This window comes from Cyanistes caeruleus, chromosome 2 (genome assembly GCF_971803275.1).
Source record: "Cyanistes caeruleus chromosome 2, bCyaCae1.hap1.1, whole genome shotgun sequence".
NCBI lineage: Eukaryota > Metazoa > Chordata > Aves > Passeriformes > Paridae > Cyanistes > Cyanistes caeruleus.
Genome location: NC_141702.1, coordinates 75,781,443 through 75,800,213, shown reverse-complemented (window position 1 = coordinate 75,800,213; position 18,771 = coordinate 75,781,443). Strand labels below are relative to the sequence as shown.

Genomic DNA, 18,771 nt, shown 5'->3' with positions numbered 1-18,771 from the left:
AACATAAATTAACATCCAGCAATTTTTGGAAGAGAGGGAGTGGAAAAGCCTTTGTACAGTTGGAGTTTTATTTAGTATGCAACTGATAGATCTCTACTCAATGTCAGAAAGCTCTGAGTTATATTGTGAGCAGAAAATTATTTCAGTGAATGAATATAAAGCAAGCCAAGTTCCACCCAAAGGATGATAAAATTAGCAACTTTACTGATGGCTTCTTTAATATACGGTACACTGAAATGTCCATCATTCCTAATATTTCAGACCACTGACTTAGTGTGTGAAGGCAAGAATGATAAAGCAGCTGTGACAATTCAGTTAACTGGCCAATATGGAACAAGCAGTTCCAATAGTTTCTTCCTTCCCTATCCTCTACAGAATCTAAATAATCTTTTCTCTTCAGTTTGTTCTGAATTGCATATGACCTTGGTGCTGCATAATGTTGATTTTATAGGACTTTGGTCTCAGTTTGTTCAGTGGCAGTTATTGATTTACACAAATTCTAAACATCGCTAATGAACACTGGACAATAAGGTTCAAAGTCAATATTTTGTCGAAAGTATTGCAAAAAAATCAGTGTTTCACGTGACAAATACTTGGTGAGTTATCTGTATTTGTGCATGTTTCCATATTATGTACAGTTAAAAAGAAAATGTATTTCAGACTTCTGTCTTGCAGGATTAGTCAATCAGTAACAAAAATTCTAGTAGGACAAAAGTATGCAGTATGTCTGTCAGCTTATGGCTGTTATCAGTTAACCCATAGCCAAAATTCTGCGAGCATATGATAACGTTATCATTTAATAATTTCCCACAAATATGTAAATATTCTCCCTAGCTCCTCTCTACCCCCAGTCTGTGAGTCCAGCTGTGGTACATCCTGGGCTAAAGTCACAGTTAGAGAGTTCATTAAAGTAGCTGTTAGTGGTTAGTGGCAAGCCCCTCTCCTGAATTCAGTTAATAGCAAGTAAAGAAGTACAGCATTCCAGAGTAAAGTTTATTACAAGGCAGGGAACTTGGATTTCTCACAGGATTTTCTATAAAGAGATAGGAGGGAAAAATTAAAATTACTTCTAAAATGGCATCTGAAACCGTTGTACGCTCTTGGGCTTAACTGTGTGAGATGTATTGCCCAAAGCAGACCTCATCAGAAAAATGTTATTTAAAGTAGGAAAAGGGAGCGGGGAAAGAAACCCCACACTCCTTCTTTAGCTGCCTAGAATCAATGACTCTTAATACTTTTGCTCTATTATCTGAGCAATTGTATGGAGTTAATTGCATTAAACCTGTGTTTCACTGAGTTTTATTTTGTTCTAAGCTCATTCGCATTTAATAGTATTTCGTCCATTTTCATGGTGGACCTTTAAGATACTTCAAACTAATTCTGTTAAAAATGGCAGAGAAATGCATCCCTATCAGTATTTTTGGGGATGTTGGTGTTGAGATCCAATTTTAGTTGGTGACTAACTTTCAATTCCCTTCCTTTTATCTTCAGGTATGGCTTTCCCAACGAAAGGCTAAGAATTCAAGAACGGTCTTAACTGATCCTTCATCAGATCTGAATTTTAACAAATGCTTAGTTTTCAGCAGCCTTGAAAAAAGCTTGGCCTAGCAGTCAGTGACTTACTTGCACTTTTTTGCACATAGATTTAAAATAAAATAGTGCTATTAATTTGGATTAGGTCCTATTATTACAGAGTAGCTGTAATTTATGAGTGTATAGTAGTATACTGACTGCTAAGTGTTCTATATAGTGTTTGCTTTACTAATCACCTAATTCATTGCAGTTCATACTTATTGACTTAAATTTAAAATCACAATCTGTAGGCTTGAAGAATTGCTTTAAAACTTTTTTTTTGTGGTAGAACTGGAAGTGATCTTAAGGTTAGCAAATAATTGTCAGTATTAAAGATGGCATTATTTAAAATAGTCCTGCTGCAAGAAAGGCACTTCAGTGAATATGTGACTAGTAAAGCTTAAATGTGCTTGGGTCTAATAGATTTCATGAAATACTGTAATTTTGGGATTGTAAATGAATGGATTAAACAGGTTAAGGCCAGGATGTTTAAAATAAATGCAATATTAATCTGCACAGATAAACTTCTTTTTAAGATTAAGATTTGAAACTACTGTGCCTTAACTTGTTGCTTTTCTTAAAATGAACTTTTGTAGTTAATGATCATTTAAATCCATTTTGATAAACCTGCTGTTAATGTTTTCTGTGAATGTTTTCTAACTTTGTCTTGGTAATTGCAATTTGACTAGGTGCGGTGGCTACTAAAGTTCGAAGGCACGATATGCGTGTCCATCCTTACCAAAGGATTGTGACCGCAGACCGAGGTTAGTTTAGTTCTGCAGTTCTTGTTTGTAAGAAGTGCTTTGAGTGTACATGGGATTTGCAACACCACAGCTGGTTAACCAGATACCCTGTCTTGACCCATTCATGATTTCTCTCAAAAAATCTGGACAGCTTTGGGAATGCTTGCAGTTTTAAAAAAAATTTCTAAACTTGGCTTTCCCAGCTCAATTAAATACATATACTTTGATATATTTAACAGAAATTCTATAACTGATTCAGTTTTAAAAATGAAACATCTCTCTGTATCAGGAAACGCTATGAAATCAGTGCTGCAATAATTAATTTGGTCGTGTTCCCCTCTTTCCCCCCGGTTCGTTCTTTTAATTGGTGTGGAAATATCAGATTGGTGTTGCAAAATAAAATGAATGGATGGTTGCTTAATGAGAAAGAAGTAAAGGAATAAATGCCTCCTGTCTGTGTTTGGAGAAATCTGAAGATTTAGATTCCTTTTTTTCCAATAAACTTTAGAGCCACTGTACTATATATTATGAGGAGGATGCACGTTCTCAGATACCTAACTGAATTCAGAAAGGTAAGGGCTGTGAAGATAACTTCAGAAGTTGTTTGAGTTTGGATTAGTATGGGTAGGGGAAGGGAGGGTGTTTTTGTTTTTTGTTTGGTTTTGGTTTTTTTTCCAAAATCCATTTCTTGATATTTGCCTTTTGCTGCTAAAATGTGTAACCTGAAGGAGAAACAACTTTTTAAGACCTGTTGGTGAGATGACATCCAATATTTGGGCATCTCTTTTTAACCCTTGAATGGAAAGTAAATCTTCATTTTTCTCCTGTTCCTCAAGTGTCATGCCTTTGGACCCCTGAATGAAGTGTTTAAGCTTATTGAGAAAACTGATATTTTCGGTTTATTGACATCAGCTAGGAAGCAGTGTGGGGGATGAATTCTTTTCCCTTCCCTGCTGCTGACTCACTGTGGTTTTCAGCAAGTCATTTAATCTCTGTGTATGGTTTCCCATTGGTCAAATAAGGATAATAATACTTCCCTACCTCACAGGGGTGTTGTGGGGGTTCTTGTTTTGTACAGGGCTTTGAGGATGCAAAGCATTATGTGCCAAGTATTATTATTCTGCTCTCATCCAAATCAATGTTGTGCAGGTTTCCATGATATTGTAATATTCAAAAGCCAAATTCCAGTGGCAGATCTGACATCTCCTAACATTGACTACACTTCTCACAACCTTCCATAAATTAACTACAAGAGAGAATACAGATTCTGTCCCATACAGTAAAACGGGCCCTCCTGGATATTTGGTATATTTATGTAACATTTTAATCTTTGATATGATCTTAGGCTTTACAGAAAGTGTAAAGCTGATACAGGACACTACTTGAGTTTTCTGTAAGATTGTTTTATATCACTGCACACTATTTGCAGCCCATTAGCTCGTTCTCATTTCGTGAGAACTCTTCAGTGGGGCAAGAGGATATAATCAGTTGAAAGTCATAGCCCATGTCTACAAAGAAAAAAAAAAAAGAGAGCATAAAGGAAATTTGTTTTAGGGGTTTTGTTGTTGTTGTTGTTGTTGTTTTTTTTAAATCTCAGTCAAGAGAAATTGGTGATGAGGATTTGGTTGTCCTTGAAAATTTGACCTGATGTTGCAAAAATCAGTTTTTTGCTAATGGTCCTTCATGATCTGCAGTGATAGTTTCAGGTGACAGATGTGGCTACCTTTTTGTGTAATTAGATATTTACCTGAGACAACTAGTAAACACACTGATAATGTGGGGATAGGGGTGTTTTCATGGAGAAAATACCATTTTATAGCTTATCATTGTAAAGCTTGCTCAACATAGATTTTAAATATTTTTTGAAGGGCCTAGATGATTCAGCTGGGTCACTTAAAAGTAAATTAAATTAATTATTGGCATAATTTAACCTTCTTTTAAAATACAGCCATTTTTTGATAAAACAGCATTCATCTCTAGCAGTATTGGAAACCCACTTCTTAAGTAGATAAATAAATACACTTATTCCTGTGGAATAAGTTAGGCATACCTCTCTCAGGAAAACCATGCTGATATTTCAGGAGAACATTAAAGTCTTATTCAAATAATCCCCGTTTGTATTAAGAAACTTACACAAAGTTAGTTTGACAACTGAACTTCATTGTATTTCGAATTTTAAATCGTAGGTTTTCACTGCACATATCTAAAAGTTTCACACAAAAGGTTTTGGAAACAACTTTGTTCAGCAATAAAATTTCTTTTAATGTACTGAAATTATATTGTAGAGTTAAAACACCATCAGTATTTGCCATATTCACCTATTTGGTTATTCTGTCACCAGGAAACTTCCATAGCTATGGTCACAAAAAGCAGTGTCAGCAAAATGATACTTCTTTTTCAAAGCAGAAAAATTTTTTTTACAGAGTTAAGTGTCACTAAATCTGTCTTTGCATTCATTGGGTCTAAATTAGGTTGATGGGGCTTTCTTGGTTTTTTTTTGTTTGTTTTGTTTAGTTTTTTGGTTTTTTTAGATTCTAAATTGTCTCACAGATGACTTTGTAGTACTACTGCATTCACTTTCTAAGTAGTTTTTATTCTTTGCATAGTTTTGTTTTTTTGTTGCGGTTTGGGTTTTTTCCCTGAGATAAGCACTGCATTTAAAGCAAGAATCCCCAAATGTGTAAATGTTTTACAACTAAGCATGTAGAATTGGTGAAGGGTTGGAAAATATAGCTCATTTTAACTCAGAATAAACCCCCAGTTTATAAATAATACGAAATCAAATTTGATTTATATAACAGAGAGACTGACTGATTTAATTGTAATGAACTGTAAATGGTGTTGCACAGTTGACAAACCTGTGTGTACTGTAGAAGGCCAGAGACTTGGCAGAGGATGTATCACAGGTGTACTGGTATCTTTTAAAGGTAGCTTGCTTTGATTTTAAACTCCACAAGAAATATTAATGCTGAGAATTTTCTCAAATGTTTTATCCAAGCCAATTTTCACATAATTTATATATAAATTTTAATACCTTTTAATCAAAATTGTAATGCGTATCAAAATGCTTTAAAAGTCTGTTTCTAGTATACCTGTAAAGTGGTAAGATTGTGCCACATAAAATATTTATTTTTTTTTTCTTCTTTTTGAAACAGCTGTTGTAATTTAAACAAATCCCACTTAACATTATTCTGAAAAAAAAATTCAGGGAGCGTTTGGTCTCATTTATGTTACAGTAGTAATTTTTTGTAGTGTTATGAACTGTATCCTAAATGATAGGCCACTTTTATTATGTGAAAGTAAATGAACCCACAAGAAAGATTGTTAAATCGATGGTATCTGTGAATATTACACCTACTGGACTTCATTTTATGTAATGGCACAAATCTGACTTTGCACTGAATACCTTTCTCATTTTCATCTCCTCTGCCTTAGTCAAAATGGCAACAGTACAGAAACTTTTATCAACCTCAGAATATATTAGCTCTAATTAAGCTGTTGAATGAGTCTTAAAAAAAAATAAAAAAATCATACTACTGTTAAGTGGACCAAGTTTGGTGAAGGAGAATGCGAGAGAATGATTAAAGAAGGAATAGCTCAAGAACTTTGGGAATGATAACTTTCCACTTGAGAACTTTTTTATGTTTTACTGTAATTTGTTTGTGGGTTTGGGTTTTATTTCTTTTTTTTTGTTTGTTTGTTTTGTTTCATTGTTTTTTCTTTTTTCCTTTTATTGCAAAAGAAAATAGTATTTACAGGTGGCTTCTTTTAAAATATAAAAATATAAAGCAGGAATGTATATGAAATGTCAGATTTTATTGTATTTGCAGAGTATTAGCTTTGAAAATGAATAAAGAGAGCTGTTTGTAGTTTTAAAATGCCTTATTAGTATCAATTAGATATTTTCTCTATTTTTTCATGTACTTAGAGCTTTTTAAGTATAGACTTTAAAATGGCAGGACTTTTACAGTGTTTACATGCAAGTGCATTTTATAAGTGTCCTACATGTGTAAAATAGTATTTCGAATGGGAAAATGCTGGCTATAGTAGCAGGCTGAGCGTTTTCCTGGTTTCCACGATGATGCCTACGTTGCTAGACTACAGTTTAGTACTGCTTTGTATCATGAGGCCAAGAAATTCCATGTTGTTTGTAAATAGAATAAATGAAAGGCAATAAAAAATTTATTGAACAAAAACCCTTTGTTTGGCCCATAGTTTGTTGAACCAAATTGTTTCTCTGGGTCCAGAATTCCTTAGATGACTCCATTCTTTTAACAACCAGTTATTAATAATCACATCCATCATTAATAGTTGCTTTAATGCTTGCACCTGGGGAGGTACTAATGCTTAATAGCAGTCAGATACTGATGCTGTGCACTGACTGTTGTTCCAGAAATCTTCTACCCAGTTCAGAAACTGTTCATCGTTTTTTGTTTTCCAATTTCCTTCATCGACTGCTACTAACCATTAGTCGTTAGTCATATTTTATCTCTATTTCTCCTGTTAACCGGTTTTGTGGGAGTGGGCTTCTCCTTCACGTGTCCAAATCATGATGGAGGGCTGTCATGATTTTATTGCATTCTGTAGATGGTGTCGATCAGTATGTCAGAAATAAACATGCTTGTTTTTTTTATTAGTTGTGATTAGTTTTCATGTTGTCATTAAGCCGTCACTAGCTGGAACTAATCTCTTCTCTATCTTTTCTTTCTTTTTTTTTTTTATTTTTTTTTTGTTTTGTTTTTTTTGTTGTTTTTTTTGTTGTTTTTTTTTTTTTTTGTTTCTAACCACCCAGCCGCCACCGGCAACTAACCTATGACCTTCTGACCTCTGAACTCTTCACCCAATGATGACCTGACCATGCCTGCCTGCTGATCAGTTAACTGGTAAACGCCTTTGCTTGCCTGTCTTCAGTGCAGCGAGCTGGGGCACTTGTCCGTTCGTCTTACCATCTAACAAAACAGACAAAGAAATTGTTGTCCTCCAACTCCGCTTTTTGTTGTTCTCCTGTTTGGGTGAAAGTGGTTCTAGAACCTGCACTGAATAGTAGTAAAGCAATAAGGTCCAACTCATCCCTCCGCACTGATCATCCTCTAGTGTCCTGCCCCAAGCGAACGGTAAGGAGGCCTCGCACGAGATGGAGACAGATGTCCCTTAACTACCCGATGACAGAGGCAGTTACTGTGAGAGACTTCTAGGAATATTTTTCTTCTCAGAAAAAAAAAAAATGAAAAAAAAAAGAAAAAAAAAGTAAAAAAAAAGTCAAAGCTCTCTCTGAATGTACTGTGTGATGATGCATCATGCATGAACCTTTGGTCAGGGATGTCATTGGGGAAGGGATTCCAAAAAGTATTCAAAATTTGATATGCTGTTTAGTCACTACCAGTGCCCTCAAAGGGCAGATGTTGCAGCCTTTTTTCTATTGCCTGCCAAATTGGACGTTTTAAAGGAAGTGTGCCGTGAAATGCAGATTACGATGACTTTTCAAAACTACATTAATGCAGAGAACAAAACAGAAACACTATTAAAGTGAAATACAAGTTTAAATTGTTTTAATCATATTTTAATCTCCTTGGAAGATTACATGAGAACAAGGTACATGCATTATGTGTCACATTACTGGGCAAACTGTTCAAATATTTTTTTTAAACCTCCCTGTATAGAAAAATTTCATTAAGGATGTAAAAGCCATGCTTGCCTATTTGCTGTATACATGTAACGAAAATGTAGATAAAGTGTAGTGCATTGAAACAAAATGAACAAAAAAGTAGATACTTTTACTATACAAGGGTGCTGGTGCAGAAAAAGAAAATATATTTTTGGAAATGTAGCATTTTATACTTTCAAGTGTTATAAAAAAAGAAAAAAAGAACAAAGAAACCCTTTATTTCATTAAATGATTTTTTCTGGTGGTTGTCAAGAAACAAAAGACCAAAAGAGCCTTTTAGTCTTTCTTTTTTATTTTCTAAGTATTGGAATAAGTCTAAAGAAAAGGAAGTGCCTTATTTTCTTCATGGTCATTTAGTCAAATGTCTCGTATAATCAGCTTCTCCCTCAGACAAGTTACTGCATGCCACTCAGTCGCCCAGTATGTGAAAGAAGCTGTGAGGGAAGACAAATGATGAGTTGACCATATTAATTACCTGATTTTTGCCATACTAGTGTGATGTGAATTTGCCAAAATCTCATTAAGTGAAGTATTTGCTAAGTTTTCATCAAACCAGCCCATTATTATTTCAACCACTCTACTTTTTAAATCATAGCAAATGCCGTACTTGTGCAACGTAAACCAAAGGGTTCTGTGATACAGACTGTCTCATGCTAAAGGAGATTATTAGCTGACAAATGTTTGTAGAGCTGGAAGGTATGTCATTTTTGTTCAGGGATGGAGAGGAGTTTTCTTGATCTCACTTGAAATAAACATCACATCAGCTGTAGTAGGCTTCGGCATCACCCAGAAAATGGATGCTCTGCGGATAATGAAACTGAAAGTGCTTAGCGAGTTTTCAGTCAGTGACTGAGCACGTCCCCAGTTTCCAGGAACAGCTCCTGCAGTGGCAAAAAGCATGGAAGTTACTTACTTTTCAGCTCGTCTTTGACTATTGTTAGATCTGGCCCATTGGCTTTTCTTCAAAAGATAAGCAGGAGAGGGACTTCAGCCATTTGAAGTCCAGCTATACCTTATTTTTAACCCTTGTTTCCACATGAGGTTCGGATAGCTGGGCAGTTGCAAGAGCTGAAGCTGCTGAACGCACAGTATTTAATTCTGAAAACATTAAGTATTACTTTGTGGGGCTCAGTACTAAACTTGGCAAATATCAGGTGATAATTTTATTCCCCTCTTGTCAACTTATTCTCCTCCTGCAAATCTTCACAGCTTCCAAATGAAAGGTCAATAGTAAGCTAAGAGGGCTTACATTTTTAAGCACCTGCATGGTGACCTCATCTAACATCTTGTCTCACCTGGAAATAATTATCAGTTTATTTACTATGCAATAGACATTCATCCTTTCGTATTCAGCTAGATTTTTGTTTATTGTGCCACCGGCTTTGTCTTCCTGTTACACATACAGTTGTGTTGATTTTATTTACAGTATATGCTGTGCCATTTTGATTTTATTTTGGTTGGTTGGTTGAATAAACTTGCGACACTCGAACATTTGAAGAGAGATTTGCTAAAACAATACCAGTATTTGATCCAGTTTCATCTCAACTATGATAAAACCTGGACATTTTAGACATTTATCAAAGGTCTTTTACTGGGGGGGGGGGGGGGGGGAGGGGAAGTGTATGGAATAGATGTGTGACATGTGAAAGTAATGTTTGCTCTGAACAAACTTCTGAAAACTTAGTTGACAAAATTTTGGATCAACTTAAAAAAAAAGCATGACTTTTGAAATCTCTGAATGCCTTGGTTCTCAGTATTATCATTCTTTAATGACTTTTTCTTTATTAAAATAAGTAGTTTTAAGACTTCTTTCTGACAGTATTATGTAATTTTTTTAGAGTGGGTAGATGGGAGTGTCGCTTGTATGTAACCGTACAGATGACATGTATTTGTCTATTCTTTATTATCTTAGTAGTTTCATGCTATGTATGTACCATAACCAACCTATTGCCTATGAGAAACATGTAAGATAATGTATTTACAGCCATTGTTACAAGTTTATAATGTATTTTTCTATCTTGTTTTATATGTATGTTATATAACATTCAAAAGAATTTTTTTCCTGATTGAGAAAAAAGGATACAAAATGCAAAACCCACAATTTTGATAACTGAAAAATTGCCAATTGTTTTGCAGTACTTTATTATATTGGGAGTGTTGTCTTTCTTGGGCTTTTAGTTAGCTACTGGATGAATACATTAGACATATTTGGGTTTTAGTTGGGTTTTTACATAGCTTGCATTTTAATTCTTTGGTTCTTTGCTGTTTCTATTAACCCATAGCATTATTTTAATAAATGTTATAATACCAACCTACTAACTCTGGACTATGTCTGTTTATTAACCATTACATGTTTAATTAAAATAAACAAATAAAGACGGAAGAATGTAAAGTCTTGAGTTACTGGACTAACCCTGAAGAACGTGACCACAGATAACACAACGTGACTTGTTTTTATGTTGTTTGTCAGCTGACATTCTGCACACTACTGTTAAGTTGGCTTTGGTCATTCTGGCCTTTTACCTTGGCGAATGGGTGCCAGTAGAAATGGGAACAAAGTAGCATTTTTTGAGGCATTCTTCTTGTAGAGTCTTGCCACTTGCCTTTCAGCATCTGCATTACTAATTCCACACTTTCTTTTTCTTTCTCTAAAATAATTACTGTTGGCTCGCAGCAAAAGAGCAAAAGATGCCAGCGTATTGGTAAATTGTGACGGTGTACAGAAACCAGTTTGATTCTTTGTTGAACCATTCAGAGGTTGCAGTTAACGGCACGGTAATTTGTGATTTGTTGGTTTTGGCACCTGATTCACTGTTGCATCATGTGACACTTCTAAGCACAGAATATTTCTGGATAGAATTGCTGTACATTGAAACACAAAACCTGGGGGTTTCCTTTGGCTAAAGTGCCTTATTTATGCCACGCTATTTCAAGTAACTTTTTTTTTTTTGGTACTTCTGCTGTAGTCTGTCAGTATTGCCTAGCTCAGGGGAGTACAACTTCTGTAAGCCAAAGGTCAAACTGGATCTTTTCCTAATGACTGCAGAAAGTACAAAAATACACTTTTCACTAAATTACCAAGCAATATCCATTTCAAATTCCAGAGCTGCCTTTTTGTCATCTTTATCCCTGTAGATGACTGGAGCAACATGAATGCAGGGAATTGAGATGGTGAAAATGCTGTTTTGAGTGTACGTCTATGCAAATATTTTTACAGATACGTTTCCCCTTTCTTAGAACTACACTGTCTGAGGCTGCTTTACATTTCCCAGGTAGTTCTAGATTTGTAACCTTGAGTCAGCAGTAATTACCGCTAACGTCGAGGGAGATCCACAGTGTAGATAACTTTTCAGTTTTCTTCCTGAAAGCCCATTTTTTTCCTGTAGATAGTAAAAATCCAGATGAGGAATCGGAATCTGTTCAAATTCCTCCTTTAATTTATGACTTTCAAACTATTTATCTTGAAATACATGCAATATAAATAGAGTTCTCACAGTATTGCTAGTAATTAAAATTTTATGCATCTTTATTTTATGGAGAAAAATAGTCTAGCTTTGATGATGTTTGTTAGTTTTCTAATGGCATGTAGTTCTTTGTTTTACAAAAATTTTAGGTAGAGCTGAAATGCCAATTTATTTTGAATAGTTTCACTTGTGCAGAATTTTCTTTTTAATTTAACAGATCATTTTGCTATCCTAAAACTCAGCCACAGGCAGATGATAAGAATATTAGATATTTACAACAGATAATATCAGGACCTTTTGACTGGGTAATGGAACAAGTGTCTTTATAGAGCAAATAATTTATATTCTTAAAGAATTTTATCAGAGGTGCACGTGTAGTTTGGTGAAGTACTCTGTCCAGTATAGGTGAAACTATTCATATGGAACAAAACTTTAATGTTTTACATTAAAGAACACTTCTGTTACCAGAACTACTGCTTTTCTGTAATATTATTATTATTTTGTATTTTTATCAATAGATATTAAACTACTGTTATACTTCGTCCACAGTGCATTTTCATCTCATTCTTCAGTATATGCAGTAGTTGAAGTTGCTGTAAATTTCGTAGTGCTTTAAAATCGAAGGACAGAAAAAAATAGGAAAACTCTAAAATCAAAATAATATATTTATTATTGTTGTCCACGAAAGGCATTTCTCAATTTATCTGAGTGCCTGTCTGAAAATTTAACTATTTTATGCTCTGCCCACTTAGAGGAAAGGATATGAACTGTTCTTAGAACCGAATTTGATGACTTCAGTATAGCTAAATCACTGAAGTTAGTTTCTTTTTCTTTCCTATTCTGAGGTTAAATTGTCTTAACATTTGAAAGATCATACATTCAAGACAATTAGATAATTGCTCTTCGAATCCAGTAAAGTGGGATTTATCTTAGGATAATTTTTGTTTTTTGGTAGATCAGAATATAAGCAAAAATACAATCTAGCCTTTCACAGCAAATGCTGAGCAATGCTATTCACATCTTAAGTGTTGTACCAAAGTACAATAAATTTGGTTTCTCCAAGAGTATTTTTGTGCACATTATAAAGTGCCTTCAAGAACATCTTTCAGATATTTTTAATGAGCATATGTTCAGTGTACTGACAATACTGATCTTCCATTTGAACATACCTCTTAAAAGTGTGTCAAAAATCTACATGTAGCAAAAGGTTTATTGCCAGATTATACTCCATGAGGGGGACCACTAAAAGGTTTTCTGCCCTGAAAATGTAGGGAAACATTGAAGTGTGTTTTAAAAAATTAACTTGGAGGTTATACTCATGAGTATATGAAACAGTTCTTTGTGTCTGGATAAAAATACCAGTTATCAGAAATAGCACATTGAACAGAACGGAGTAACACATTCCTAGGGCTGGAAGTACATAATTGTTCCTGGAATTTCTGTTTTGTTTTAATACGTTTGATACACTTTTCTTAAACACTGTTAATAGAATACTGTCCCAATAACACATGACCCATAACATTAACACGTGGTAATCAATGTTGAATCAAACTGGTTAACGAAAGTACAGTGCTCTTCCTTCTCTGTGCCTGCGCACTAATTGCAGGTGGTGCATAGGGGCTGGGGCTTAGGCACAGCAGGCTGCAGTCCTGATTTCTTGGTGCCTGCAGTTCGGGTGTCCGTCTTTGACAACAGACTAACTGGGAGGAGTCTGCCTCCCAAGACAAAGTTTAACTGAGATCTGAAACTTAGAATTAATTGAAAATACAGCAACAATAAAGCGACATATATATACATATATGCTTTGACTTGTATTATGGCAGTTTGTGTGAAACATTTAAGGTTTTGTTTGTGCAAAATAATGTATTCTGAGGGGAAAAGCAAACATGGACGTTGCCAAAACACATGTAAATAAACACCATTTATGACTGTACATTATGTGCAATAAAGTAACTGGAAAAAGTGCATGTACTTTATCCTCGAAAGAAAACTGACAGCTCTCAAAGCTGTAGCTATAGTTTTATTTTCTGAAAAGTTAAATTTTATTCTGTATCTAAGCAGCAGAATAAAGAATGTACATTTTTCACACTTAAATCTTCATTAATGCTTCTAGCAGGTTTATGAAAGATGTTAATTTTTGGAGAGGCTTAAACTTTCATGGTCGTCTGATTATCAGGGTGTATTTTGCTTAACATTTTCTTACTGCATATGCTGTTGTTTGTAAATGAAGGAAGTACGCATTATATATCGTAAACATATAGTACACTTTTTGCATATGGGTTTGTGGATGCACAAACTATGAATTCCACAGAGATAACCACATGATTTTGGTGATAATGTACTTTTGTAGGCATAACTGTTACAATTGTTCAGAGCAAATAAGAAAGAAGTACTACTTCACTGTAACTTTAACACATGGGTTAGGGGTTTCTGGTTATAGTTTCTGGTTACTGTAGAAAATGAAGATATCTGCCACCCCACCTAGTGTGAACCTAGCAAGAAACACACTTTTGGAGAAGCACTAGGTAATGGTGTTCTACATTTTCCTTAATATTTATGTCATGATGCCTAGTTTTAGTTAAAAGGACAATTTCTTTGCCAAGGTGTTCTTTGCTAAAAATTCCTTCTACTTCACATTGCTTAAATAAAAAACTGTTTGATTCAGAAGCAAGTGCAGTAGGTTAAGTGTGATATTTTTAGAAGTCTGGTAGAGTAGGGGAGAGGAGGCTAAACACCAGTGTTCACATACACTTCTGCACACCCGGCAAGGATGAAAAGTTTGGCATAGTCAGTCTTTGAAGACACCTTTCCTGATGAGTCTCACCAAAGTAGTGGCATACAGTTGTATGTGAGCTAGCTGTAGTTTCAGAAGTTTACAGAATGTAGGAATGCTGTTTGGCATGTGCCACGTGAGCAGGTAAAGCAGCCCTTGTCATACTTGCTGTTGAGTGCCAGCTGCCTGTACCCTGCAGTCCTGGCCTGGAGTGTGGGCACAGCCGTGCTTCTGTGCTGTCTCTGGCTGCACTGTGCAATCCCCCTCCTTCATCCATCTGGATCCCCAGAGAGCAGAATTGTATTAATTCCTTACCTCTTGAACCAAGTCAGTAATACCTGTTTGTGGTCATGTTCATGTTAGGAATTGTGTTTATAGGTCTACATGTTAAAGCTAGATGTGGAGTTTAAAGACTACAAATATTTTATCAGTGGACTTTTACCACCATTCTACCAACACTGTCTGTGTGTTTTGGTATGTTTACAGGGGATGACCTGGCATCTCTAGATGGCTTTTTGTTGTGTTACTACAGTTACTGTAGTTCCCTTGAGGCAACACAAACTTGACCATTATCAGTGTCAAAATAATGAGAGACATTCATAGCAAAGAGTACAAAGTGCAGTGTCAGAAATTACTTTCATGTTGGCATTCAGGTCTACCAGCAAAAATAAAAAGAGACTTTATCCTACTGCTTTCTTGGTGACCCTGTGAAGTTCTCAAACAGTTAAAAGTAGACAACTGACAGGCAGTTCCTGTTGAGTTGAACTCAAAAAATTAGCAATCACAAATAATCAGTAACTCCCTAAAAGGTTTGGGGGTTTTTGTTTATTTTTTTCACAAAGTAGCATAGCATGTACTTGTCCTTTTTCATTCTGTCACAGTATTTTCAAAGTGTTTTTATCTTCAGCAATAAGATTACTACTTTGAAGAGCAAACTTGATAAACTGAGAGGTGAGGTTCAAGGAAAAAAACCATCAAATAGTGGCACACCTCAAAACTGCATCATTTCAGCAACTTATCAGAAAATGAAGGTATTTTCTCTAAAGTTCATGTGTTTGTAAGCACCTTATATGGACAACATACTACGCAGAGTAATTATTTTTGTTTGTGGGACTTTTTTAGAATGAATTCTGTAGATTTTCAGTTCACAGAGAGTGACCTTGCCATAGGTCAGTCATTGAGCAAACAAGTGTTCAGTGTTGATTCTGGCTTGCTTTCATACTCTTGTGAAAATGAAGCCCCATCTTTTGTATCCAAGTCTTTTTACTACCATGACAGTCTGTACCTCCCAAAGCAGTGTTTTAAAGGGGGGTTGGTTTTTTTTTTTTACAACGAAGTTATTTCAGTAAAAAGGCAGGTTAGAGTGAGCAAGACTGTTATCAGAAATGTGTTAATATACGATAAAGATACTGGGATCACTGTTCTAGTGTCTGTATCGTGTGTATTAGAAACCCACAGTGAAATGTTAGTGTAATATTTATCTCGTTAGTTATCTACACCTTTCCAGTTATGGTTTCCAGAGAAGGTGGAATGACAAGGTAACTGCAGATCACTCCTGTGTATGTGCTTTTTCATAGAGCACAGCCTTTTTAAGGTGTTGACCTCAGATACTGGGTAAAACATTGTAAATTTGTGATGCAATTTATTTGTGTGCACAGTTTATTTGTTAGCCTATCTGCTAACCACTGAAAGTTCAAACATCACTACCAATTCAGAAATGTTACTGCATGTTAATTGCTGTGGCAAATTCCATGTCTTGTTTTTAACATGGGTGCAATCTGGAGGCCTTCACATGCATACTACTCTAGTTAATTTGGATCATTTTCATGATCTTTCATGAAGAGTGGATCCAGTACTGCTGAGGGGGCCACAAGGCCATTACTTGCATGCCCTTGTGTGACTTTCCCATATAACCTTAGTGATGAGACCGTTTTGATTCTTTCCCTGAAAGGCAATGAATGAAGCAGATCTTCAGCTTTGTTTCTGAGAGAAAATAGGACATGTATACCAATGTGGACTGAAAGAAGAAAAAGAATAACAGTAATATCAGAGCTTTGAACCCTGTCTTGAACAGATGACTGAAAATTACTCTGGACTTTATAGAAGCCAAGAAGAGGAGACGACCCTAAACAAGGGCAGCAGTGTCAAGCCTGTATCATGTTGACAAGAAGTTCATCAGAGACTGCAGGCTGGAATTTTAAGTGAAGAAAATTGAAATTATCTCGGTCCTTGAAGAACTGGTTTACCATATCTCCTGTTATCTTAAGCAAGCTTGTTAATTCTTCTGTTGGAAATTTTTCCCTTCTTCAGCCTAATTTGAATTTCTTGTTCTTTTATTCTAAGGTTCTGCCCTGCCCCCTTCTGTGCTGTCTTGCATTTCATAGACAAATTCTCCCTTCATTAGGATGGTGAGGTGGCACAGGTTTTTCTTGGTACAGAAAGACAACAAGCAAGACTTCAGGTCTAGATCAGGATGTTCAGGTGTGACATTATGTAGAAAGCCTGTTTTACATACATGTGACTCCAAGCAGATGGAAGAGAACTATTTTGATACAGAGGGCACAAATCTAATGTTTGGAACACCTGGGTTTCAGATGCTTCTTTCATTGCTGATTTGTGCAGTTTTGGGCAAGACCCCTGCAGCCAAATCCACAAAATACCACCATCACCTTAAGTGATATGTCAAGATACAGAGTGTGGTTAGCAATGTTTTCATCAAAATAATCTTTTTCATGGTCTTCCAGAAAAGAAAACACCATTGCCTTATCTTCTTTTGTCAGTTTCTAGCAACAACATCATCCAAAAAGATAACTCCTTGTACCCAAAGACAATATACCTGCCTGAGTGCAGAAGGGAAAGCACTGTTTGATAAATCCCCATCTTTCCACCACACCCACAGGAACCAGCTGGGCAGCTTGGCTCCATCTCTCTCAGGCACGTTTCTCCCCATTTTGACATGCATAGCACATATGGCTGTAACTTTGCCTTTTGCATTCCCCAGCTATCCATGAAGAAAGCTACTCTTTTACTCCAGTAGCTTTGGTGCTCTTGTTCTGAATCTTTGTCTCTCAGTTTCCTGTTGGTGAAATGAGGTCAACAGGAGAACCCCAGTAGAGTTTAAGTGGTGGATGGCCACATCTGAGATCATGGAGTGCTCAAGCTGTATAATGCTGAGTGCACTCCAGTATCATCACAATGTCTAAGTGTCTCACAATCTTGAATGTGCTTAAGAATAAAGCATGAAAGCAAAACAAAATACCTTTGACTTCTTACTTAGTCAAGCCCATGATACAGTTTCCAGAATCTCATAGGCCAGCTGAGTCCTAGTCTCAAACCAGATCACTGAGTGTGTACCTACCAATAGAGCTGTCTCAAGGGATAGCCATCCCAAGAAATGATGGGTACAAGTTACTCCTGGGAAGATTCTGGTTGGGCACAAGAGGAAATTTTTTTACAAGGAGGACAGCAGCCATTGGAATAATCTCTCCAGAGTAATGGTGGATTCTCTCTCCAGTTTAGGACACCTTTAAGGTTCAGCTGGACAGTATACTACGCCATGTCTAGACCTTGCTCTTACCAAAAAAGGTTGGACTAGATGGTCCTTGCAATCCCTTTCAACCTGGTATTCTCTCATTGTGTTCATAGCAGTCTGAGTCCTGCAGACTCACTGGGGATAGACGGAGCTGCATTCCTGTTTTTCATGGTTGGCAAGTCCAAGGAGAAGCAAAGGGACAGAGATGCAGGAAGCAACACTGCTTTGTCTCTTCTCCAGTGAAGTATAAGAACTGAGGAGCACTGAGAGCACTTGAGACCTGGGAGGACCAAGAAAAAAAGGGGATTATATTGAAAACCTGGTTGGCAGAAGTGAGATTTGCTCTGCAATTATGTGAGGTTCTCATTGTTCATAACTCTCAGCATAACATACAACTTTTGGAACTGACATGCCTTAGAATAATTAACCTTGAAGGAAGAACAACAGTTTTTACAACTTCAGGCCTGTAGCTGTGAATGGTTACATTTGGGATGCAAGTTTTTCAGTGAGCTTTCAATTTGCTGGGGAAGGAGAGAGATGAATGCCACTTGTGAGAGATAACTTTGGGTTTCTCAACTAAGAACCAGGGTTATCAGGTAGATATAAAATAAAATCACCTCATCAGCCACATCACTAACCTCAGCAAAATCCAACAATAACCATTTTATACCTGGTCACACTCAACCACAAGACATCTGGCAACCAAACACTTTTGGCCAACAGTAGTATAGTGGAAGGTGGAGAAGTGGGAATTTACCTCCTCAGTCAAGACTCTTCCAAGGCTTTATCTTGGTGAAGTAAACAACTGCATTTTACTAGTTGTCATGTACATCACAATGAGGTACACAATTTATAATAATAAATTATATTTATGAAGTAGGATCTTATTAAATTATATTTAGGAAGCAGGACCTGCTCTGGATTTGTCTTCAGACTTCCCTGTGTGAAGGAACCTTGAAATAAATAATTTCCACTCTGGCAAGCACCTGGTTTAAAACAAAGGTGAAGCCAATGAATTAAAT

At 36.1% G+C, this 18,771-nt stretch overlaps 1 protein-coding gene and 1 long non-coding RNA gene across 18 annotated transcripts in view; one reads left to right on the top strand and one right to left on the bottom strand.

Moving 5' to 3' along the window:
• QKI (QKI, KH domain containing RNA binding) overlaps window positions 1–10,299 on the top strand; it is a 146,264-nt gene extending 135,965 nt beyond the window's left edge. For 5 of the 17 annotated variants that reach the window (XM_086877970.1, XM_086877975.1, XM_086877969.1 and 2 more), the window contains exons 7-8: window positions 2,262–2,336; window positions 7,108–10,299. In XM_086877970.1, coding sequence (XP_086734096.1) covers window positions 2,262–2,336; window positions 7,108–7,124 — 92 coding nt within the window. In that variant the 3' untranslated portion in view covers window positions 7,125–10,299. Of the gene's footprint in view, window positions 1–1,491; window positions 2,785–2,823; window positions 6,512–7,107 lie in introns of those variants that run through there. The other 12 variants (XM_086877968.1, XM_086877972.1, XM_086877966.1 and 9 more) reach the window with 6 other exon arrangements.
• Window positions 10,300–14,985: 4,686 nt separating this feature from the next.
• Window positions 14,986–18,742, bottom strand: LOC111926940 (uncharacterized). Its single transcript, XR_002863291.2, has 2 exons — window positions 18,507–18,742; window positions 14,986–18,029 (listed from the first exon to the last, which is right to left on the bottom strand). It is a non-coding gene; the product is annotated as an uncharacterized LOC111926940 (long non-coding RNA).
• Between the last annotated feature and the right edge of the window lie 29 nt (window positions 18,743–18,771).